This window comes from Pelecanus crispus, chromosome 15 (assembly GCF_030463565.1).
Source record: "Pelecanus crispus isolate bPelCri1 chromosome 15, bPelCri1.pri, whole genome shotgun sequence".
NCBI classification, from domain to species: Eukaryota; Metazoa; Chordata; class Aves; order Pelecaniformes; family Pelecanidae; genus Pelecanus; species Pelecanus crispus.
The window spans coordinates 7,072,799-7,098,774 of record NC_134657.1 but is presented as its reverse complement, the minus strand read 5'-3'; the positions used below and the strand labels follow the sequence as shown (position 1 = coordinate 7,098,774).

The following is a 25,976-nucleotide window of genomic DNA, read 5'->3' as shown; positions in this document are numbered from 1 at the left end:
TGTGGTTATAAACATAAAAAGTCTGTTCAAGACTGATTTGGGGACAGAAATAATGAACTAGATTGTTATGAATAGTTTGTCTTGCTCTTGTTTGCTGTACATGCTAAATTTGAGCATCGGGGGAGTGTGCCTAACCATAACTTTGGCTCTGATTAATTACAGTAGAATGAACGAACGATATGGCGAAATGTCTTGGACTAGCCTTGCTTTGGCTTTGAGCATGGATGCCAGCTACTCTGCAGCCATCTATCTGGAGGGGAGGATAAGTGGACTGCCTGAATAGAGCAATTCAATAGGAGCAGATCTTTCTGTGGGTTGTGTCTGAGCAGTAAATCACCTAAGATTACTTGCTGAATTGAGAAGATAGAGTTGGCTTCATAGAGTTTGAGATGTATGTTTAACAAATACCCTTGCTCAGCTCTCAACATGTCTGATTTCTGGGGAGCTGCTCATATTCTGCTGGTTTGTAAATGATTTGTTGACCCAAGCTGTTTGAAATAAATAGTTGTGATCGCATCAGCTCAGAAATCTATGGACAAGTGCCGTGTACTACACCCATGTGCCTGGATGCGTGCCGAAGAGAGAGCTTTCCAGGCTCTGCATCAGCTTAGAAGCACTGACATTCCTTATAACCTCAAGCTGGAACTCCAGCGGACTTCTAAGATTTAATTTTGAAACAATTTATGCTGCATGGATTTTTCATAGCAGATCACACAGACTGTGGTCTCTCTCCTCAAAATGGGCTTGCCCTGGTATTTCTAGCTAAAATTTGCAATTCCTGTTGCTCTTAGAGAGTGACATGTGTTGCAGTTATTGGGACCTCAGCTCTACCTGCATTCTAAAAGTTGTTTTCTACATGCTTCTGCAGACTCTTTGATGAAAGGGAATCTATGCTTGTAAGTGGTGCTAGAAATGTTATTAAAACTCAGTATTGTTCTCTGAGAAGTGGCAGGCGCTTTAGGGAGCCAAGTGAGACAGGTAATGAGCAGAAGTGCATGTGTTTGCTGACTTGGCTGCATTGGAAGCACCTTGCAAGGTCACTGTTACTGTTAAGGCCACTGAGGGTAGAGCTATAGCGTCTGAGCTGCAGCAGAACTGTCTAATGCTGTCAGACTAGTAGGAGCTTAATAGCCAGGGGCAAACACTTTTAGATCTGAAAAGTGCACTGTTGACTGACTTTGCTTCTATGCTTTTTCCACACCCATCTTCTTTTCTTCCTCCTGAATGGTGATAGATCAATATTGATTTACCTAAACTAGTACTGGTCTAGGAATAATTTCAAATGTCGTTCAATCCGCTACTGCCTTGTATTGCTTTCCTGCTGGTATTCTGATCTGTACCTGTTCTATCTCACTGGGAGAAGAAAAAAAAAACAGGTTTCTTGAATGAATTCCAAAAGTTTACTATAGGCTTAGGGGTCGGTTTTTTGTTTGCTTGTTTTTTAAATATTTTAAGTGTTCATTGCAGTTTTTCCTCTCTGGCTTTTTCATTAATGGCTCTGAATACTTAAGCATGGTTCATGAAACTTTGGGAGGGCTTGTGCTTTTATCCTCACTGTGATGGATGTTTGGGAAGCTGACGTGCCAACAGATTGGAACCTCCACAGTCAACAGTTAATAGTTCTTGACAAGAGCGTGGCAGGGTATTGGTAACCAATGATTTCTGGTGCCTTTTTTTAATATAAACTTAGAAGTTCATTCCCAGCCTAGGGTAAAAATGACAGGTGTGGCTATTTGATCACTTACTTCGGGTTGTCTCTTGGAGGTCACTAATGGGAACCAGGGAGTCCAATAGGAAGTGGACTCAAATTCATAAAGACAGATCCTCTCTCCTGTCCAGACTTTGTTTAGAAGGGGTCCAAAACTAGGCACTGTAATATCAAAGCTTCTCTAGATAATTTCTCTATGGCTACGATATACTTGCAGAACATAAGAATGGGCAAGGTAGTTAAATTTGCCAGTGGACGACATCTTTTCTGTGATCAGACATGTTCTTTTTTCAGTGTGCACATTTGTTACTCTACATTATGACTTAAAAATTATGGAGCATTTCAAGGTTTTCTGTACATTTTAATCTCCCTGTACTGCTTGATAGATCCCACTGATAAATGTCAAGTGCCAGTAGTGACCAATCTCTGGCATCTGGGCAGGTTTTTCTGTGGTGCGTATTAGGACTGTCAGAGGGCTGAGAGTCTCAGCAGCTTGAGGAAGGTCTCTGAGGTACACTGGCTCCCAACTCTTGGCTCTTACTGATTTCTTAAGCAAAGGGAGCTCGGAGGCCCTGCGGGTGACAGCATATTAAGTTATGAGAAGGCATTTTGATGTTTTAAGGGCAGCATCTTCTGGCTTTTGGGACATTTCTGCTGGCAGGCTTAGCCTGTAACTTAGGAAGAAAAAAAAAAATCCCACTCTAATAATGGGACTCTTTGAAAGGCTGATGTCTTTCATACACTGTGTCAAAACTCAAACTGAAGTACTATCCTGCATTTGCAATGCTCCTGTAACTGAAGACAAAAAGTGGCATGGTACTGGATAATCCAAACTGAATTGCTTGTAACAGAAGTGTAAAATCCCATTTTATCCCACCTTCAATGTCCTCCCAAACACAGTACATTTGGATCAAGGATGTGGTTTAGGCAGCAGACAACAGTCTGGTCTGGAAACTGCATTCTCTGAATCCATGTAGTGGCCAAAGAGATGCAGTGATATCAGTCTTTGTTCTTGTTTCTCTTTAGATCCTAGAATCTCCAGATCCTCGAATCACAGATCCACGGCGGACCTGGATCTCCTTTGTTCACCGCCCAGATGATGGCAATACATCTAAAAGAAGATGCAAAGGGAAAGACAAGAAATTAGTAGGTTATTGCTAGATTGCCATCGGCTAATAAATGTGCAATGTGGCTTCCCTTCCTACTGCTGATATGCAAAGTGTTTTGTATGCTCCAGCTTTTGCCTTCCCACCCCAGAAAGTGCTGTGTTTTCATTTGTATTTAATTTCTCAAAGTATTTTGGAGAAGTTTGAGACAGTGCTATATGCTTTGTAAGACAAGGTATGTGAATTCCACTGTCAGCATTCATTTTTCTTTAAACCAGCTGTTTCTTGGACTGAGCCTTTTTTGGGTTTTTTTCTGCCCAGTAGAAATAAAATTAACTTTTTTTTTTCTTCCACTAGATAAACTCCAGGTGTCTCAAAGGATATATTAATCAAGATGTGAACAAGTTGTTTGTTTCAAATTAGTGAATTACTGATCATCTGCTGAGTGATGCTTGATCATGTGTGCACTTTTAATTTGCTGCTTAGACAGTCTTGAATGCTTTTAATGATTTTCTTTTATTTCTCAGTGAGCTGATAGGCAGGAGTGCTTCCATGCAGGTTTACTGCAGTTTAGTTGTGGAAACAGGAACTCCCTGGGAACAATATACATCAAAATAGCATTGATAAGACTGTTGTATGTTTGTACGACTAGTTTAAAGCTGTAATGTGTGTGTGGCTAACCTTTACAGGTGTTTTGAATAACTGTTTCATTTTTTTCCAAGAGCTCTACTGTCGCACCAAACACTCGTGTGTGTGATCATTATGTCTAAGCAATATATATTAATAATGTAAAGTGTGGCTACATGGCTATTCTAGTTAGCAAATAGGCAGAATAACAAGCTTAAAAGCTAGTATGTTACTTTGGTGGTACGAGAAGATACAGAAGTGGTAAACTTACACCTGTTGTGTTTCCCACTGTATGTATGTACTTGGAGAACCAGTTAGTGTTTACCTGAGCAACACTTATCCTCCCACATAAACATGTGAGTAGATTCCAAGTACTGGAATTCACAGCTGGCTGGAGAGTCAGTTTAAGATTTACTGCATCAGGCCCATAGTTGAGTTGATAGTGGAGGGGGCTGCTCATGTGGCTGACAGCCCTGTAGAACTGGCTCATGGCTGAGAGAATTTTTGGTCTGTCAGTGCAGTTGCCTGCTTCTAATTCACATGTTTTTTCTTTGGTTACTTCCTTAGCGTGGCCTTGTTGGGCCCCCAGGACCTCCTGGCCCCCAGGGACCTCCAGGAGCACCTGGTGCTGAAGTCACCCGGGAAGTCCTTCTGCAGGAGTTTAAGGAGATATTAAAAGGTAAAGACTGTAAGAGCTTTGTGCTTTTGTGACCTGCTTCTTTTGGTAAGCACCATGGCAAATAAAGAACTGGCTTTGTAAATGTTTACCTTAAAGCATTCCCCTATCTGGCAATCAAAAATCTGAAAAAATGTTTCCCCAGTGCTACATAGTTTGCATTGAGGAGTTGAATGCAGAAGTCTAATCACAGAACTAATGGCTTCACAGACCTGGCTCTTAAACTAAGCTTTTATTTCCCTCTGCTCTTTCTTTTCTCCTCAGAAGCCATTGAGCGTCGAGCATCCCTGGCTATTTCAGCCCATCCTAGCCAGCTGCCTCCACTCCTGCTCTCCTTGGAGGAAGTTTCACCCCACAGACGTGTAGAGGAGGCATTCCATTGCAAGCTAAAAGGACAAGTCACTGTAGATAAGAAGACCCTGGTAGAACTTCAGAACTTCCAGTCGGTGAGAAGGGATTACAGACTGAACCTGTGCAACTCCACAACAGTCATTGTGTGTAGATCGGCTGTAGTTCCCCTAGTCTGCAAAGCTGCTAGGTGGCTCTGTAGATAGAGGTGTTTCCTGAAAGGGCAGACTAATCCCAGGAGCTCGTCTCAGGCTTGAATGCTATGAACATAGCACTACCTTTTTTGTGATTGACAGAAGTAGGGTCCCATATGGTGATTTCAGCACTGAAGCTCAACTGCAGGAAGATGGACTTGTAGCTTTGAGTCTTCTCCTTCCTGACAAACCCAAGAGGCAGACTTTCTTCCTCTCTTGCAGCCCAGCTGAATCTCATTACGGTTCTTACTGAAGTTCTAACAGGTCTGTGCAAGAGAGGGCTGTCTCACAGGTCCAAACAACAGTCAGTCTTTTTATTTCAGTTAATGATGGAGAAAGACTTATCCATGTTTGGCATTAGTCTGAAGGATCTGTTCTTTTTTTTTCAGCGCACACCCTGTTTAATTCCAGCATAACGTTCAGATGCAGAAAAATGTCAGAGGCAGGCAGAAGCCATTGGTTATAGGTTTGTGAGCCCAAATGAGAGCCATCATTTTGTTAGATGGGCCAGTCCTGATGCTCACATTCTTTACATAATGTTTTATGGAAGACTAATAAATGTTACCTATATAATTTCATTATAGTCATGTTATAATGACAAGCACACCATCATGGGATGCTGTAGCTCATTATAAGCATGGTTACAAGCAAGCTGTTGAATCTGATATTAAAACTTCCACTAATCATTTTTGCACCAGTTGCGAATAGGATCTGAATTTGAAGTATAAATGGTAGGCAAAGTAATAGATAAAACCAAATAGTTACTTTGTAGTTGAGGAGACTTATTTTAAACTTTGGAGTCACAAAGACTGTCTAATAGCATGGTTGCTTTTGTGATGTGACAAAAAGAGTTTGAGGAGTATGAACAGGGAATACGGCTTTCTGACAACAGGGTTTGCTAACACTGTCCGTGTAGTAAGGTGCTGAGCTTTCTTCCCAGCTGCAGAGCCCCATTTCTAAAGAATCCTGTCCAGCAGATCCTTTCCTATGGAGTAGTTTTGCTTCTAGGACTTCTCACAGCTGCAGGACTAGAGGCAGTGGTTATGTTCTAAATAGGGTGCTTTCCTGGATCTTTCCCAAATACACTTGTGGAAGCCTGGTTTGACAGCACTGTGGGTGCTGGCACAGAGGCAAGATTGTACTTGAAGTGTGGGCAGGGCTAGAGAGTTCTGCTGCCTGATTAATTAGGAGGGAAAATGTGAATAAAGACATCTCAGCAATCAGTGCGTAGGCTGATGCTTCCCATGCTTTGTTATCATATGCCTAGCTTCTTTCTAATTGCTTCTGGCCCTGAAGCTGATGTGGGAGGGCTGGCAGGCCTCTGGATGCCAGCCTTTCATTTCAGCTTTGGGACAAGAAGTGTCTGGTTTTAGCTTGTGCTCTGATATAGGGGAATTTAGCAGGGAGGGAGACAGCGGATGCTCTTGCAAGGATGAAACTTTGTCTTTAAACAGTCCAAGGGGGAGAGAGAGTGAGAATTCCCCTCCCTTCATTCTGTCAGTTTAATAGGGTGAAGAAGCCAACAGTTTGATATTCCTCAGTGAGATGATAGCAATTGACTTTAATTCCTGGATTTGGACCTTACCCAAAGCATTTTGGGATAGTGGAAAGAACCTGTGCTGAGAAACAGCCTGTTGCTTCTATACTCTGTCATTTGACTATGGTGTCTAAGTCACTGTGACCTTGAGTATTGAGAGAGCATGATGGTTTTCTCATCCTTCCATGCTAAATTTCCTCCAAGAATGTTCCCTCCCTCTCTTCTTCTTGGTCTCACAATTTCCTTGGTATCTGGAATGAAACATTTGATACTCCTTTCCCCACACCTCTTCCTCCTGTATCTCACACTTCGAGGTTTCTAGTAATTGCCTTTTGCAAAAGCTTTCAGAAAGGTACTTTACACAGCAAGAATTGAAGTAGCTGCAGCCTCTGACAGGCCATGGAAGTGGGATTTATCTGGGGCCCAGGAACATGACAGAATCAGATCATTCAAGGCTAAGGTGGCCCACGTGCTTTTCATGCCGAAAGATCCCAGAAAGAGTCCCAGTGTCTCTAGTGCCTTGAGGTCAGGCTAAATGTCTACCTTTGGCAGTCAAATTTTATTGCTGCTTCAGGAGATCGGTGCATCCCCTGTGCATTGTGGTTGCTGTGCAGGCTGGGTTATTATTTTCTTTAATAACAGATTAGTCAATGTATTGCTTTCCACAGTGTTTATCACTGAAAAACTAAACTGGCAGTTCAATCTCAATTCTCTGTGAATGGTTTCTATTTTCTACCCAGAAATAAACTATGGAGTGTATGAGGGAGACATGGGGATAGGAGATGCACTGAGGAAGAGAAGCTGACCAGAATGGCTGGAGGCTAACTTGTTTGTTTGCTTTTGCTCCGCTAACTGAAATAACTGTGTGCACGTAGTTAGTTTCTCAGACACAAATTCCTGCAGTGTTTGAAGCAGCGAGGCAAGTCTGCTGCTGTGAGGCAGCAAATGCAGCAGGGAGCTCTAACTGGTATGGGGTTTAATGGAATATTTTGCCCAGAGAACCTCTCCTTGCATTGTCTATTTCTATGAGCAAAAGAATAACAAAGCCACAGAGGGCATGAAGAAACAGGAATGTTTTATCAGTGATAATTTACTGGTGCCTAAAATTGCCTTCCATGCTCAGCCAGTGGTTTTGGAATTATGTTGCTGATTCTGCTAATAGCTGTAACAAGAAAGGAATGAATTAACTGTGCAGTAGAGTTTTGCACATACAGGGCTTGGATCTGCTCTTTCGGCAATGTAGATCAAAAATAGCATTACCAAAAATGATGGCGTAGTGATAGCGTAAGAGCGGACTCAATCTCCTTCCATAGTCTTTGTTGTTAGGTTAGCTGTTACATTGTCCGTGTGTGTATACGTAAAGAAAATGGAGCTCCTTTTGTGTGTATATATGTGCACATAGGCACACATCAGTGCACGTTGACAAATACAGAGACTTAGAAATCATTGTATGAAACGTATCTGTTCTGCAGTTCATTATTACTGTTTTCCCATTATATATATGGTAACTTATGAGAAGTGCCACTGCTGTTGCACAGGGATGTATCTTCACCACCATGTGCATACATAAAAGATTTCTAGGGAAGTTCTGTAAAACTTAAGGCTACAGCTAGATCTTGGTAAATAAGGACTGGGAATTACACTTTTGTGAGCCTTGCCTGGGTTTTGCTGAATAAAGGCAGGTTAGTCATTTCACTCCTCCTACCACATAGTAACTCTCTACACAAACACCACCAGACCCAAATATTTGCAGCCTTACTTCCTTTCAAAGAGAAAGCTAAATAATTTTTTCCTACCCTGCACTGTGAAAGCTGGCAATTTCTGGCTGTGATGAACCAGAATGGGGAGGCAATTAACCTCCTTCTGGTATTTGAACAAAGGTGTTCCACTACTTTTTTTTTTTTGTGTAATAGCACCTGTGGCAACACTGCGACAAATTTCTTCACCATGTCTCGGGTACCTTTCGCCATCTAGTACCGGAAAGCGTACTCAAACGTTGGGTTGCTCAGATTGCTCACTTATGCATTTGTGCATGTTTTAGGGATATAGCAGTGTGCGTGCCTTTACAGCATTGGATTTGAACAGCTCTTCTGTCCCGTGAGACCAATGTGGGGCAAATCTCTCAGGACAGCATCCATGGGAATGCATTCACGTTGCACAGAATGCCCTTGTGGTGGAAGCAGAGTCTGACTAATGTGCTTTCTTGGCCCATTGAAGCCACTCCTGCTTCTCCCCAGCTCTAGCCAAATTCATATGAGGCAGGCCAAAACAAACAATAAACATTGCTTGCAGTTTATTTTAGTCTGAGTCAGATAATCTGCTGCAAGTTTGACTTAAGACTGCTTCCTTGCCATGAAGAGAAGCTGCATGCTATTTTACTAGGTTTTTGCCTATTCTGTAGAATCTAAGGCTAGAACAAAATGAAACTAAATATGCAATCTGTCGGAATCCAAGCAGTTGTTCTTTAACAGTATCAAAGCTGTCTGACTTAGACCTAAAGTGGGTAGAAAATCTCTGGAGACCCATATGAGTGTTTCTTCTGTACTGGTATCACAAAACCAGTGTATAAGGTTCCAGGTTTTTAAATCGGTGGACACTGCTTGGCCCCATCTGAGTCAAGATGAGTTAGAAGAGTTCAGCAGTGAGCAAAAAGGGCATCTTCATGTCTCACGTGATCATTTTGCCTTTTGTGGGCATCATGTGATGAGAGAGAGCCCATCTGGAAGGTGTGTTCTGGGGAGATAAGGCAGTAGCCTTGCAAATCTTTTCGGCTTTGTTCTCATGCACGTAAGCTTGTTTTTTGTCATGGGCAGAGGTAATTGTTGAGAGTGCTGGGAACTTGTTCAGCGTCTGCTTTTCTTACCTTACAGCCTCTGGCCAAAGGAGCTTTTCTGCGGGGGACAGGATTAAATCTGGCAACAGGACGTTTCACAGCACCTGTGTCTGGCATCTACCAGTTTTCAGCCAATGTCCACATTGGTGAGTGTTGTCCACAGAAACCTTTTCTGTACTGCTTGAGAGGTGCAAGAAGGAGTCCTGGAGAACTTTCTGGGTCTCCAGGTCCTGTTTGATTTGAAGCATGTGCAATGGCAGTCCTTTGCAGTGAGCTCTCCCTTCAGTACCATGACCCAAACCCCTGTCTGTAGAGCTGGGCAGTTGTACGGACTGCTAGCCACAGCAGGCTGCTCCATGCAAACCCAACAAATCAATACTCCTTATGGAGGCTGAGTTTAGGGACCAAAAATATTCATGCGCGGAAGTTACGGCTTCCATAAAAGACTTTAGAAGAAATGAACCTGGTGGTGTAGAACTGCATCGAGGCAGTTTTGACTGTGCTTTGTCACCAGTGCATTTGTTCAATGGTTTTAATCATTCAGTGATGAAGTATTTTATAATCCAACACCAGAAGGTACTTTCCTAAGAAGTTGTGGTGGGTTGACCCTGGCTGGATGCCAGGTCCCCACCAAAGCCACTCTATCACTCCCCCATCCTCAGCTGGACAGGGGAGAGAAAATGTAACAAAAGGCTCACGGGTCAAGATAAGGACAGGGAGAGATGACTCGCCAATTACTGTCATGGGCAAAACAGACTCGTCTTGGGGAAAATTAATTTAATTTATTGCTAATCAAATCAGGGTAGGATAATGAGAAATGAAACCAAAATCTTAAAACACCTTCCCACAACCACTCCCTTTTTCCTGGGTGTCGTGGTTTAGCCCCAGCCAGCAACTAAGCACCACGCAGCCGCTCGCTCACTCCCCCTACCCCAATGGGATGGGGGAGAGAATTGGAGGAGTAAGAGTGAGAAACACTCCTGGGGTGAGATAAGAACAGTTTAATAATTGAAAAAAAGTAAAATAGTAATGCTAATAGTAACAGTATAATAATGATAATAATAATAATGATACACGAAGCAAGTGATGCCCAATGCAATTGCTCACCACCCGCCGACCGATACCCAGACAGTTCCCGAGCAGCGATCGCTGCTCCCCGGCCAACCCCCCCCCCCCCCCCCCCCAGTTTATATACTGCCCATGACGTCATATGGTATGGAATAGCCCTTTGGTCAGTTTGGATCAACTCTTCTGGCTGTGCCCCCTCCCAGTTTCTTGTGCGCCTGGCAGAGCATGGGAAGCTGAAAAAGTCCTTGACTGGCATAAGCAGTACTCAGCAACAACTAAAAACATCAGCATGTTATCAACATTCTTCTCCTACTAAATCCAAAACACAGCACTATGCCTGCTGCTAGGAAGAAAATTAACTCTATCCCAGCCGAAACCAGGACAGTATCCACCCCTTATTCTATACCATCTACGTCATGCACAGGCCCTCCCCTTTCCAATGTGTTCCAATTAATCACCACCGCTTTCCCTATCTTGATATACACACAGATATCATTCCCTTCGTCTATGGCCCATCCCTCTAAAATGTCCATTGAGTTCATTTAGCCCATGACTTTGGGTTCCATCTGTCATCACAGTCTTTCAGAGCAGGAGAGGTGGTGCGCAGTGTTGGACTGTTGCATGCTGAAGTCAGTTCTCATTCCAACATGGTTTCGTCAAAGTTCATTTTCATTAAGCTGGGCAATTCTTACTGCAATACCATTGATGCGGCATATAGCAATCATAATATATAGTATTATATACTTAATATTAACCTACTATATTATTATACTAACATGCAGTTAAGAGATAACATATAGTTAAGAGATAACATACAGTATTATAAAGCAATTAATATTATACAATTCAGTTCATTGGCTATTTTCACCCAAAATCAAATTCCCTTGAGGTACACATTGGGCTTCCCCATCCTTTCGCATCACCCACCAAGCGCACCCAGGTCCTTGAGCAAAAGCAATCCCACGAATGGGTTTGCCTTTGCCAGAGGGGGAAGTAACCCAGACTGTCTTCCCCAGCATATTTTTCATGTGCACTACAGGAACTTTATCTCCTTCTACAGTACGTAAAAGTTTTGATTGGGCAGGGCCAGCTCGATTGGCAGATCCCCTGGTGTTGACTAACCAGGTGGCTTTTGCTAAATGCGTATCCCAATGTTTAAACGTCCCACCACCCATTGCTCTCAGGGTAGTCTTTAACAATCCATTGTATCGCTCAATTTTCCCGGAGGCTGGTGCATGGTAAGGGATGTGATACAGCCACTCAATGCCGTGCTCTTTGGCCCAGGTGTCTATGAGGTTGTTTCGGAAATGAGTCCCGTTGTCTGACTCAATTCTTTCTGGGGTGCCATGTCGCCACAGGACTTGCTTTTCAAGGCCCAGGATGGTGTTCCGGGCGGTGGCATGGGGCACGGGATATGTTTCCAGCCATCCAGTGGTTGCTTCCACCATGGTGAGCACGTAGCGCTTGCCTTGGCGGGTCTGTGGGAGCGTGATGTAATCAATCTGCCAGGCCTCCCCATATTTATATTTCAGCCATCGTTCACTATACCCAAGGGGCTTGAACTGCTTGGCTTGCTTGATTGCAGCGCATGTTTCACACTCATGAATAACCTGTGCAATACTGTCCATAGTTAAGTCCACCCCTCGATCACGAGCCCATTTATACGTTGCATCCCTTCCTTGATGGCCTGAGGCGTCATGGGCCCACCGAGCTATAAATAATTCACCCTTATGTTGCCAGTCCAAATCCACCTGAGCCACTTCAATCTTAGCAGCCTGATCTACTTGCTGGTTGTTTTGATGTTCTTCAGTGGCCCGACTCTTAGGTACATGAGCATCTACGTGACGAACTTTTACAACCAGGTTCTCTACCCGGGCAGCAATATCTTGCCACAATGCGGCAGCCCAGATTGGTTTGCCTCTGCGCTGCCAGTTGCTCTGCTTCCATTGCTGCAGCCACCCCCACAGGGCATTTGCCACCATCCATGAGTCAGTATAGAGATAAAGGACTGGCCACTTTTCTCTTTCAGCAATATCTAAAGCCAGCTGGATGGCTTTCACCTCTGCAAACTGACTCGACTCCCCTTCTCCTTCAGCAGTTTCTGCGACTTGTCGTATAGGACTCCATACAGCAGCTTTCCACCTCCGATGCTTTCCCACAAGACGACAGGACCCATCAGTGAACAGGGCATATTGCTTTTCATTTTCTGGCAATTTATTATACAGTGGGGCCTCTTCAGCACGTGTCACCTCCTCCTCTGGTGATATTCTAAGGTTTTTTCCTTCTGGCCAGTCCATGATCACTTCCAAGATTCCTGGGCGACTGGGGTTTCCTATTCGAGCCCGTTGTGTGATCAATGCAACCCACTTACTCCATGTAGCATCAGTTGCATGATGTGTAGAGGGGACCCTCCCTTTGAACATCCAGCCCAACACCGGCAGTCGGGGTGCCAGCAGGAGCTGTGCTTCAGTACCAACCACTTCTGAAGCAGCTCGAACCCCTTCATATGCTGCCAGTATCTCTTTCTCGGTTGGAGTATAGCGGGCTTCGGATCCTCTGTATCCCCGACTCCAAAACCCTAGGGGTCGACCTCGAGTCTCCCCTGGTGCTTTCTGCCAGAGGCTCCAGGTAGGGCCATTCTCCCCGGCTGCAGTGTAGAGCACATTTTTAATATCCTGCCCTGCCCGGACTGGCCCAAGGGCTACTGCATGAACTATCTCCCGTTTAATTTGTTCAAAGGCTTGTTGTTGCTCAGGGCCCCATTTGAATTCGTTCTTCTTCCGGGTCACTTGATAGAGAGGGCTTACGATCTGGCTGTAATTTGGAATATGCATTCTCCAAAACCCCACAACGCCTAAGAAAGCTTGTGTTTCCTTTTTGCTAGTTGGTGGGGACATAGCTGTTATTTTGTTGATCACATCCATTGGGATCTGACGACGTCCATCTTGCCATTTTATTCCTAAAAACTGGATCTCCTGTGCAGGCCCCTTGACCTTACTCTGTTTTATGGCAAAACCAGCCTTCAGAAGGATTTGGACTATTTTCTTTCCCTTCTCAAAAACTTCTTCTGCTGTGTTGCCCCACACAATGATGTCATCAATGTACTGCAGATGTTCTGGAGCTTCACCCTGTTCCAGTGCTGTCTGGATCAGTCCATGGCAAATGGTGGGGCTGTGCTTCCACCCCTGGGGCAGTCGGTTCCAGGTGTACTGAACACCCCTCCAGGTAAAAGCAAACTGGGGTCTGCACTCTGCTGCCAAAGGGATGGAGAAAAATGCATTAGCAATATCAATTGTGGCATACCACTTAGCTGCCTTTGACTCCAGTTCATATTGAAGTTCTAGCATGTCTGGCACGGCAGCACTCAGCGGCGGTGTAACTTCGTTCAGGCCACGATAGTCCACTGTTAGTCTCCACTCCCCATTGGACTTTCGCACTGGCCATATGGGACTGTTAAAGGGTGAGCGAGTCTTGCTGATCACTCCCTGGCTCTCCAGTCGACGAATCAGGTTATGGATGGGAAGCAGGGAGTCTCGGTTGGTGCGATATTGCCGCCTGTGCACAGTTGTGGTAGCAATCGGCACCTGTTGTTCCTCAACCTTCAGCAACCCTACAATCGAAGGGTCCTCTGAGAGACCGGGCAAGGTGGACAACTGTTTAATTTCCTCTGTCTCCAAAGCAGCTATACCAAAAGCCCACCGGTACCCTTTTGGGTCCTTGAAATACCCTCTCCTGAGGTAGTCTATGCCAAGGATGCACAGAGCGTCTGGGCCAGTCACAATGGGGTGCTTTTGCCACTCATTCCCAGTTAGGCTCACTTCAGCTTCCAGTACAGTTAGCTGTTGGGATCCCCCTGTCACTCCAGAAATACAAATGGGTTCTGCCCCTCTATAGTTTGATGGCATTAGCGTGCACTGTGCACCAGTGTCCACTAGAGCCTTATGCTCCTGTGGGTCTGACGTTCCAGGCCATCGAATCCACACAGTCCAGTAAACCCGGTTGTCCCTTTCCTCCACCTGGCTGGAGGCAGGGCCCCTCTAACACTGGTCACAGTATTCGTTGTTCACTTCCTGTAAATGTGAATCAAAAGTTCCCTGATCAAGGTCGGAAGTAAAATTAGCCCTCCTCCTCTGTCTCGGGAACTGCTCACTGGAAACTGGAGCTGCAATTTTCCTGGGAGAACCGCCTTTTCTAATAGTTTTTCCTTGCAACTCACGCACCCGTGCCTCTAAGGTTGAGGTGGGTTTTCCATCCCACTTTCTCATGTCCTCTCCATAATCATGCAGGTAAAACCACAGGGTGCCCCGTGGTGTGTATCCTCTATATCCTCTCCCTTGAGCATAGGGACGTTGACTCCTAATGGCTGAGACACTGGTCCGTGCAGGTGGGGAGTAGGACAGATCCTCTCTGAGTTGTTGGAACTCTTGGCACATTTTTTCAGACAGTTTTTCCACAGCCGAGACACAGGCCCGTAGGGAGGAAGAGAGCTTTTCTTCATAGTCCCGGAGTTGTCTAGCCACTTCATCCACCGTTGGTGCCTCGTCGTCTTTCCAGGCTAGTATTGCCAACAAGTTGGAATACGATGCTGGTGCGCTCCGTACCACCTTCTGCCACATGGATTGTGTGCACCTGACTTCATCTGGGTCTTTGGTTAACTGCTCATCATTCAGGTCACTGTAAATCACCTCCAGCACGCCTAATTCCCTCAGGTACTGGATACCTTTCTCTACGGTGGTCCATTTGCTTGGGCGGTATAAAACATCCTCCTTGAAGGGATACCTTTCCTTCACGCTTGACAGAAGTCGCCTCCAGAGGCTGAGCGGTTTTGCCCCTTTTCCAATTGCTTTGTCAATGCCCCCTTCCCTGGAAAGGGATCCCAGCTGCTTGGCTTCCCTACCCTCTAAATCCAGGCTACTGGCCCCGTTATCCCAGCATCGGAGCAGCCAGGTGATGATGTGCTCGCCTGGATGACGACCGAAATCTTTTCGCATATCTCGCAGCTCACTCAGGGATAGGGATCGGGTGGTCACCATCTCATTTATGGGTTCTTCCTCCTCTGGTTCTCGTGATGGCCCTGGTTCATCTTCATCCCTTACTAAACGAACTGATTTCCTCGTGTATTTCTTCTTCTGTATAGGGGCAACTGATACTGGCGCAGGTTGGTTCTCTGGTTTAGCCGCAGTGCCTGCCACTGGGGTTGGAGTGGCTGCAGTACCTGTGGTGGGTGTTGGAGTAGCCACAGTGCCTGTGGTGGGTGTTGGAGTAGCTGCAGTGCTTGTGGCTGTGGTTGGAGTAGCCACGGTGCTTGTGGCTGTGGTTGGAGTAGCCACAGTGCTCATGGCTGTGGTTGGAGTAGCCACAGTGCCTGTTGTTTTGTCATCAGATCCAGAGACCCTCTCTTTCCCTTGAGGGTACTGAATAGTGTTGAACAGGGCTCTATAAGCATGGGCCAGTCTCCAGCATGTTGCAATGAGTTGTGTCTCTTTGGAGTTGCCAGGGTGAGAACATACTTCTTCCAAATACTTTACTAGTTCTTCAGGATTCTGCACTTGTTCAGGGGTGAAGTTCCAAAACACTGGAGGTCCCCACTGCCCTAGGTACTTGCGCATACGATCCCACACAACCTGCCACTCATAACTATCCAGCCTTGGGGTAGATCTCTGGATGGTATTTTTAAACTGCTTACTGACCTTTATCAAAACGGAAACAACATTCCCAAGAATTATCAATAGAAGTATCTTAACTGCCCAGGGGTGTTCAAGATACAGGAAAGTTGTTGTAATGAAGGAGGAAACATCATAGAAGAAAGCAGCAAAGGTGCCATTCTGTATTTCCTCCACAACAAGCCTCTCAGAGTAAGAAGTATAATTGCTAACTCTCTCTATGAGGTAGTACCCGAAGTACAGTAGTGACTTCTGTATGAAACCCAAATACCAAAGAATGCTCAAGGTCAGGGCTTTGATAAGGAGCCTCCCAAGCAAAAGATCATGAATCACTGCAGAGCATAGCGCACTACACAAACTGACAGCAAGCTTTAACGCGTGCTGCAAAAAAAAGAACATGGTGCAGATCAGAAGAACTAATATCGTGACCGGCAACTGTTAACAGACTCCTTAATACACTCTGATTAATCTGTTGTTATCTCAAGCCCCACATTGGGCGCCAAAAAAGGACTGTCATGGTTTAGCCCCAGCCAGCAACTAAGCACCACGCAGCCGCTCGCTCACTCCCCCTACCCCGATGGGATGGGGGAGAGAATTGGAGGAGTAAGAGTGAGAAACACTCCTGGGCTGAGATAAGAACAGTTTAATAATTGAAATAAAGTAAAATAGTAATGCTAATAGTAACAGTATAATAATGATAATAATAATAATGATACACGAAGCAAGTGATGCACAATGCAATTGCTCACCACCCGCCGACCGATACCCAGACAGTTCCCGAGCAGCGATCGCTGCTCCCCGGCCAACCCCCCCCCCCCCCCAGTTTATATACTGAGCATGACGTCATATGGTATGGAATAGCCCTTTGGTCAGTTTGGATCAACTGTTCTGGCTGTGCCCCCTCCCAGTTTCTTGTGCGCCTGGCAGAGCATGGGAAGCTGAAAAAGTCCTTGACTAGCATAAGCCGTACTCAGCGACAACTAAAAACATCAGCATGTTATCAACATTCTTCTCCTACTAAATCCAAAACACAGCACTATGCCTGCTGCTAGGAAGAAAATTAACTCTATCCCAGCCGAAACCAGGACACTGGGCTTAACTTTACTCCCAATTTTCTCTGTCTCCTCCCTGCCAGTAGTGCGGGGGGACGGGGAATGGAGGTTGCAGTCAGTTCATCACATGTTGTTTCTGATGCTCCTTCATCACATGTTGTTTCTGATGCTCCTTCTTCCTCAGGGGGAAGACTCCTCACACTCTTCCCCTGCTCCAGCCTGGGGTCCCTCCCACAGGATACAGTCCTCCACAAACTTCTCCAGCGTGGGTCCTTCCCACGGGCTGCAGTTCTTCACGAACTGCTCCAGCGCAAGTCCCTCCCATGGGGTGCAGCCCTTGAGGAGCAGCCTGCTCCAGTGTGGGTCCCCCGCGGGGTCCCCAGCCCTGCCAGCAAACCTGCTCCAGCCTGGGCTCCTGTCCCCACGGGGTCACAGCTCCCGCCAGGAGCCTGCTCCAGCGTGGGCTTCCCACGGGGTCACAGCCTCCCCCGGGCACATCCCCCTGCTCTGGCGTGGCATCCTCCCCAGGCTGCAGGTGGATCTCTGCTGCACCGTGGGCCTCCATGGGCTGCAGGGGGATCTCTGCTCCCTCATGGGCCTCCATGGGTGCAGGGGCACAGCTGCCTCGCCATGGGCTGCACCACAGGTGCAGGGGAATCTCTGCTCCGCACCTGGAGCACCTCCTGCCCTTCTTCTGCACTGACCTTGGGGTCTGCAGGGCTGTTTCCCTCATATTCTCACTTGTCTCTTTGGCTGCAGTGGTGCAGGTTTTTTTGCCCTTCTTAAATAAGTTATCCCAGAGGCACTACCACCATTGCTGATGGGCTTGGCCTTGGCCAGCAGTGGGTCCATCTTGGAGCCGGCTGGCATTGGCTCTGTTGGACGTAGAGGAAGGTTCTACCAGCTTCTCACAGAAGCCACCCCTGTACCCCCCTGCTACTAAAACCTTGCCATGCAAACCCAATACAGAAGTCACAAGGTTACTGCTGTCTCTGTTAAGCCAAACACCAGCAACTGGTGGTCTGCTATGTTGTGAAAGTGCTTATAATTTCTTCCACTGCTTTCCCCAGACCACAGTGAGTTGAAGAGTAAAGTCCAACTCCGAGCCAGAGATAATGTCCGAGTGTTGATCTGCATTGAATCTCTGTGCCACCGATACACGTGAGTTACTGCAATGCTGGCTTGGCAATTATTTTTCTCAGATAGGCCAATGTTTCCACCAGCTGTGGAAATCAGGTTCACCAACAGTGAATTTTATATGATAATTGCTTGTAGAACTTTTCTGAAGAGCGTGATTCCATCTGGCCCTTAGGTTTTATGTGGTTTTTTAATTCTGATTTTTAACGTTTCAGTGCTAATTACTCTAAATAGCTAAATACTGCATATGTTGAGAGAATTGTGAATGAAGTTGGCTGAAACTGGATGTAGCTAAAGGTGCTGAATGCTCAGCTATCACCATAAACATACAGAGTGAGAGAAACGCTTTAATTTTGTGCCAGAGGTTGTTGGCTTAATTTTTATAATTTCAGCTGCATCCTGAATGGATCATAGCATCTCACTCATGTTGCCATGGAAGTGTTGGAGTGATGAGGAGAATGAATAGGTGGAAAATAGAGGTGAATGGGTCCTGAGGCAGAAAGTGCAGGGCTTGTATATGGGTATATGATACCTTCTCACAGCCCTCAGCTGCCTTGTGGAGCTCGCTCAGATAACCGTACTGAATTTTCCTCTGCTGGGATCCATTAGCAAAACTCTGCTAAACGCTTTTGTTAGGTGATGGCAACCTTGGGTGTTGCTCCTTATGCAGAGGGCCCATGGCATCAGCATACTCTTGTTTGCTGTGCTTCTGTCATCCTTCCAGCTGCAGCGTAGAGGTGCCCTGCATCTCGGAGAAGGCCAGCTTGCTCAGGAGGAGTTTGGCAAGCTCTGCTTGGGGGAAGGGGCTGGGCAGCCCCTGGGCTGGGCTGAATTGCACCCAGCAGAGGGCAATGCTGCTTGCACAGAGTGGCCACCGCCTCTGCGTGCGGCTCAGCCCTTGTCACGGAAGGAAAAATGCCTGTACAGGGCTGTGCGGATTTGCTCTGCCCTGCCCGCAGCTCTTCCTGTGCAGCTGTTGCAACACCCTTGCAATAGCACCAGTGAAATATATCCATAAAACGACTCCACAGGTGCAACTTAAAACACACAAAACCAGAAGTTTGCTGCTGGACTGACTGCTTCAGCCCTCACCTTCCCTGCTCCGTGAGTCAGAGTGCTGCAAATAAGACTGACCTCTCCACAGGCATTTCAATGTAGAGGCTTTATTGGTGGGTGAATTTGACATGAAGCCTCATGTAATAAATAAACCTCCCTTAGATTTCATTGGCTTGTGGAAAAGACTTGATTGGTATCCGAGTACCCATTAGTAACTAGGGTAAGAGGGAGCTGTGCGCCCACTGACCTGATGGGAAGTCAAGGTGCTTGCTGACTGGAGCCACTGGCACCTCCTCGGCGTTGCAGGCTGTTTTACAACAGTCTTTTATGATTTGCGACACTTAAAGCGAGGCAGTGACAGACTGGCTGTAGTCACAACGTCAGCAGAAGAGGGGTGTAACTTCTTGCTCCTTGAAGGGATGCCTTATGTTCTGGTAAGCTGCAGAACTTACGGGACGTTTCATTTCTGGCACTTGTGAGAATTCCTTTAGATCATGCTAAGAATGGGCCTCAGCCTGATATTGAAATCTGGGATGCGTGTTGACAATGAGTGATTTTGGGACAGCCCAGGCCTTTAATTATGGGGGTGGAACAGGTATGAGTAGGGCAGAATGTTACTGTCCTTTTTATGAGTAGCTCTCACAAATTGCCTTTGCACAGTGCAGATCCCTGTTCCTGTCCTTTACTCTGCATAGCAAAGACCAGTCAGATTCAAGTAATCATGTTTTTTTCTTTCTTCAGCATTGGTGCTTTTTTCTTTTCACCTACAACAGTCTCCTCTTATCTTAGCAATTTCATCAAGAACAGGACTCATGCCCCTAGCCTTTGGATTTGCCATGAACACAGACTGCAAGTTCCACAGAATCTTTTTCTACATTGTTTTGGGATGTGGAAAGATACTCCCTATTGGGATGTGGAAAAATATTGCCAGTTGGTGGTGTTGACCTGATGATATTTCAGTAAAGATTTGGGTGAATGAGTGGGTGAGCCACCTAAGAGGATTTAAAAGTGAAATTGCTCACATGGATCTCCAAGAGTGAAAAGCTCCCATCCTGATCTCCACTCTACATTGTCTTCAGTTACAGAATCATACATAAAATCTAAATTCCATTTAAACCATTTTTCAAAATAAATGAAAATGACAGTGGTGAGTTTTTCTTCCTAATGATTCCACAAGCTCCCAACTGATTTGATTACGGCATCTGAGAGAAGAGAGTGTTTTTCTTCTGGAAGGCTCACTTCTGTCTCCAAGGACAGTGTCTCTTTCTCTCCTTTGCTGTCCATTCAGTCAACCTCACAGCAATATTACTAAAGAATGGATGTCAGTCTCTGATTGCTTTCAACGTGACTTTAGTCTTGCTTCCTTGTTCTGGTAAATGCAAGCACAAGAGTTATCTGAATACGAAGCTTCCCTGCAGGCCGTGGAAACTACTGTGCCTTCCTCATTACAGGTCTTTTAGCTGAAAGCTCCTAGAAGACTGTTCTGGTTCTAGCTGGGATGTGTGAACCACCTCTTTGTCACACACAGCCCAGGCAGGTTTATTGGGATGTTTTGAGATTAACTTGCCATCTGAAGAATTTATAGCTACTTTCTCCAAAGAACAGTAACAGTAAAAACATTTTTTTCCTTAGACAGAACTGACCCAGATGTTAATCGTTTAGATAAAGCTCTCTGATGTCTGACTCGGAGTTTTCATCAGTTGTGCGGGGTTGCAATTTATGATTTGTTGTCCTGCAAAGCTGTCCTGAGTTGAGTGAGTTGGACAGCAGTGGGCGTAAAGCAGAATCGGCACTGGCTCTGTGAGAGACATCTCTCTCATATGGTGGGTGAGAGCATGACTGGTCTGTGGCAGGGAAGGAAGATGGGTGGAGGGATGGGAACCTGTCTGGACAGACATTCTGCTGGCACAGGCTGAGCTGCTACCCGTGCTTGTGGAATTTCCTGGGGATGTCAGCGTACACAGTCATTCATTTGAGGGAGCTGAAAGAGCCCCGAGGGCGTTCGGCTGAGAGGGATGGAAACTCAGAGGCAAGGAGACAGTTGGAGTAGAAGAGATTAATGGTGGGAAGTTCCCACCCAAGTTAGGCTTTTGGCAGGATATGACACACAGACTGAGCTCTTCAATCAAGGTGGTGCCAAGTGGCTTGCTCTCTCTGGGCCAAATTGCCCCTACCTTTCATGTATGTTATTTCCTTGCAAGGGGGCTGGAAACAGCATGTTTGCACTTGCTAGGTTTTGTCACCACCACTTCATGGAAAAAAGGGAGGAAAGGGGTTGGTTTGCTTGGGAAAACAACTAGATCTGCTACCACTGGCTAGGCAGATTTCAGAAGAACCAGCCAGGCATGGAGCTCTGTGCTTTCATATTGCTTTGGAACTGAGCTTACATGGGTTGTTCTGGTTGTTGATGTCTCGGGCACCTCCTTCCACCCTGAATCTTGTACAAAGGAGCTGAGTTAGAGTTCTGTAAACAGAGGATGCCACAGAGAGCAGCTGTCCTACATCTTGCTACTGCAAGGAATATGATGGCTATTAGAACTTGATATTAGAAAAGAACAGTGCTTGAGGTGTGATCTGGAGCTCTCCCTTGAATTTTAACTGATGCACAGAGGTTTTTTTTCTTTTGGCTTGTACGTGACCCCTGATCCAAATGTCCTCCCAAAACAGCTTTCAGCTGCAGAATATATTCTTTCTTGCATAGGCTGACTACATATATTGTTAAGGTGAAATAGGCCTTTCATACCTTGAAAATGAATGAACTGTTATGGGCAGAATGCATATAGCGAGCTCTTTGCAGAGTAAGAAGAGTATAAACTATTGTAGTGGTCAGCAAACTGGGCTAACTGGTATGTAGGTAAATCAAAAGGGTGTGTTTAGCATCTGCTCAAGGGTGGGGGATGGAGACCACAGGACCTTGAGAAAGGCCTCTGTGGGAGGAGGTGGCTCCCCGTTCCTGCCTCCAGCTGAGCTTTGCATTCACAATCCTGTATGCTCTGTAGGTCTTCCATTAGACGCTACAGTGAGGACAAGGTTCTACTGTTCCCATTTCAAGGCAGCTGATCACTGCTAGAATCAAGTCAACAGGCCACCTGTTTAGTACAGATGGGCACCAGAACCACCAGGTCCGGTTTCTAGGGAGGTCCTGAGACTATTGTCATTCCACATATGACTGCTGTGACTGCCTTAGGTGTTTAACCTGTTCATTTTTCTTTTGCTACTGTTTAGGTCTTTGGAAGTCATTGCTGGTCTGGAAAGTAACAGCAAAATCTTCACTATCTATGTACATGGTTTACTGCAGCTGCAGGTAAGCCCATGCAGACTGGAAATCCCTGTACTAGTTTGCTTGGCAGGCTGTGGAGTTGTTTACTGGCAAGGCTGAATTCTCAAGAGGAGGTGGGGAAGTTTTTATCAACCTTCTTTCTAAGGTTAATGAAGTTAATTGCCTTACCTGGGGTGACTAGAGAGAATCTGTGGCAGGAACAGGAACAAAAGCCAGACTTGTGTTGCATGTTCTGATCTTAAGCCACAGAAGTAACTTTCCCTCTAAGAAATTACAGTAAATATTTTTCTTTCTCAAATCTTCTCTTGCATTGTCAAGATGGCGCTTGTACTTCCCATTTCATAGAAGGTAATCTGAAGCACAGACGGCCACTTGACTAGTCACCCAAACAGATGCTAGTGCAGTAAGGATCTAGTTAAGTAATAAACCTGTAACGCAGTTTCACTACAGAAAATTTCTTCCACCAAGTCAAAGCTGCAGTAAAAATGTTTGGTCAGATCCTGTTCCCAGGAGCCACAGAAAAGGGCAGGAGGCTTCTGTTCTTAGTTCATGGTAGTTTTTTGGTTTTTTTTTTTTTTTTTTCCCTCGTACACTGGGATGGAATGTCAGATATTTTCCTTTCCCTCTTGTTCTCTCTGCAGGCTGGTCAGTACACCTCCATATTTGTGGACAACAGTGCTGGAGCTCCTGTCACCATTCAGAATGGATCCGATTTCATGGGCATGTTAATGGGCGCGTAACAGCATCTGCAGCAGTGTAGCAGGGAAGAATATGAGTTAGAGCCTTGCAGTGTATATTTGACTGAAGAAACCTTTACTTTGACTTTTGAAGACTGCTTCCTGTAACTGTTGGCATCTTTTTAAACAAGCAAAGAGCCTTTTCTTTCACAGATACTTCAGCTTGCTTTCAGAGGCTACTGCTTTTCAAGGTCCACACCAGTTCATTCATCATAAAAAAATATACTTTTATAATTCAGAAACAAACTCTGTAATATTTAATTTGTGCTTCACCAAATGCTCACTGAACAATACACTGAGATTTGGAATTTGTTACATTATAACTTTATTTCACCATAGCACTTGTAATCCGCATGTCTTTCGGGATTGATTGTGGGGTGTTTGAGTTTGTAAATGAAGGATTGAGAGGGGAAATAACGTAGTGACTACATTCTTTGTGTTGTGGAGGAAGAAGACAAGAATTTGCCAGACAAACTGCTTTTTTCATACGATTGTAAATGGTATAGGCCGTCTCTCGTGTTCAGAATTGGATATGTTTGACAAGAAGTATGTTGAATTCTCAGACAATGCCTGCTTCACAGATGGGAATCCAAGGTCTGAACTCTTTAATTGGGGTTCTTTATATCTATTTCCTTGATCTTATTGATGAAGCTGAATACCTCACTGCCTGTGCAGTTTTGTTTTTATGAAAAGGTAAGGCCAATGGCACCAGTTCTAGCATGAACTCCCTTACTTGTGTTCTTATGTTTTAGTAAGATACACATGTGGTTTTGGACTGCATCACATAAGCAGCATCCTCTCAGGTGCCATATAATCGTTTGTAAATGTGTCGAATGCATTACACTGCTTGTCAAAAGCCTGGCAAAGACAGTGAGGATAGCAGCCTCGGATCAGATATGTCTCCTATTTGGTGCTTGTTGAACTGCAGTGAAATAATGAAAGAAAACACGGGGCAAGGCTTACTTCCATCAGGTGGCCAGGGTCATAGGGAGTCTATCTGAGCTCTACTTGGAGGTTGAAAGTGCTGTAAAAGACCATCCAAAAGACCGTCCAGTGAATGTTTTCTGGATTTCTTCAAATCTGTTTGCAAATGTAAGCATGTGAGATTGAGCCCCCAAAGCAGCTTTGCGTATAGCTCCAGGCTATAAACTCATTTTAACAAAGTAAAAAGGTGTTGACATTTCATGGGGTTAAGGTGTTACCCAAGATGTGGTAACACCCTCGTGATTAAAAAAAACCACACTCATTTAATGTACCTCTATAGCTTTCCCTTTCAACAGACACCTGGCCCTTTTCTTGATTCGACTTAGCTAAGGAAATGGTTGTCTAACAGTGTCATAAATAGATGGTAGCAGGGCCCAAAATGGAGTCCAGATACTTGTTCTTGAAAGTTTGCAGTATATCCCTTGTATAGTGTTGCAATTTTTGATCAACTACAATATCTTCATGCGATGAAAACAAAGACTGCTGGGGACAGCAGAAGGCATGAAAAAAAGAGGTGTCTGTTGCTGGGTGTGTTGTTCAGGCTGATCAATAGATGGTGTTTCTACAAGCTCCAGTAACACTGCTGTTGAGGTTGGTGGTATGCAAAGATGTCTTATTTCAAGAGCTGTGGAAAAATCTGCTGTAAAACAGGCATGGCTGAAACTGGTCTTTTTTTCACCTCCATTATAAATATCTTGAGACAGATCTTTAAGGGTACTAAATGGTCTTTTTTCCTTTGTGAAGAACATATTAAAGTGATACCTATTGGAGGAGGAAGGAGAGGGTACAGGGAATGATCAAGTAGTGCTGTTACACAAGTAAAACCAGGTACATTCCACCTCCTAGTCAATGGAATGCGGTTGTTCTAACTGGACCTGTGTGACTGCCTAAAATATAGCAGCTATCCATGTTTATGTATTCATTCTTGCTCCACAGTACATGCCAGAATTCCTATGGATTTTTTTTGTAGTACACTTCGGGGAGAATGTTATTTTAAGCATATATTGGGTGCTCCGCTGGCAGAGGGGAGTCCCAGGCTACTGAAAGGCATAGCAAGTAGCAGCAGTAGTTGTTTCTGGAGCTTCAGAAAACATAAAACACAAAAATTATCACTAAACCCTATCAATAAAGATTGGCTGTTTCCACTGGGTTTTAATGGATTAAGTGTAGTCAGGGCAAGTGGCCTATATCCCGGCATGTATTGCTATACTGTACTTTGTACTGTGTGAATATTTGTAATAAATTGGGTTGTTCCATGCATGATTTACAGCAACATAATCAAAGTGTTGTGACAGTCAGCATATGTCGTTATATCTGTAGCATTTTTGACCCAAGTCTCACTGTTCTTGGTAAAGCAGAGTTAAAATATTTATTTTGCTGTAGAACTAAAAACGTTTGTCAGACTTTGTTTTGAGATTTGTGACTGACTTCTTTTTCCCTTCTTTGCTGTGTTTTACTCTCGTGATCTTCTTAGTAGATGAAGTGTTCTGCCTTTGTACCTGTTCTCCCTTCTTTATGTAGGAGTGCTGTCCTGACAGGTGTGTCCCCGGAGTGCTAGGAGCTGTCTAAATGCGTAGTCAGACAGTCCTGAGGAGCACGCAGCCTCAACACTGAAGGCTTCCATCTCCCTTGGCAGGAGGAGCGATTTGCTTGCGGACAGTGTCAGAGAGAGCGTAAACCTCTCTGGTGTCTGTCTGGAAGCCACGTTGCCTTTCTGCTCTAGCCAGCGGAGAAAGCTCGTGCCAGACTCTGCACTGGGGAAAAGAAGCCAAATGCGCAGAAGAAATGGACATCGTGTCTCTTGATTTGTCCCGAGTTCACTGTTACCACTGGAAAGCTTGTGGGGTTTTGATCAGCTCTTTTATCCTCGGGATAGAGCGTTGTCCCTTAAGGAGCCTTCCTATGCATCACCGAGGCCTTTTAGCCAAAAGACTCTTAAAGGAAAAAAAAAAAAAACCAAACTAGTTCTT

General features: G+C 45.2%; 1 protein-coding gene across 2 annotated transcripts in view; it reads left to right on the top strand.

Moving 5' to 3' along the window:
- C1QTNF12 (C1q and TNF related 12) overlaps positions 1-25,409 on the top strand; it is a 39,732-nt gene extending 14,323 nt beyond the window's left edge. The window contains exons 4-10 of one of the 2 annotated variants that reach the window (XM_075721604.1): positions 2,735-2,854; positions 4,009-4,120; positions 4,382-4,563; positions 9,067-9,175; positions 17,883-17,973; positions 22,231-22,309; positions 22,927-25,409. In XM_075721604.1, coding sequence (XP_075577719.1) covers positions 2,735-2,854; positions 4,009-4,120; positions 4,382-4,563; positions 9,067-9,175; positions 17,883-17,973; positions 22,231-22,309; positions 22,927-23,025 — 792 coding nt within the window. In that variant the 3' untranslated portion in view covers positions 23,026-25,409. Of the gene's footprint in view, positions 1-2,734; positions 2,855-4,008; positions 4,121-4,381; positions 4,612-9,066; positions 9,176-17,882; positions 17,974-22,230; positions 22,310-22,926 lie in introns of both variants that reach the window. The other variant, XM_075721603.1, reaches the window with a different exon arrangement.
- The last annotated feature ends 567 nt before the right edge of the window (positions 25,410-25,976 follow it).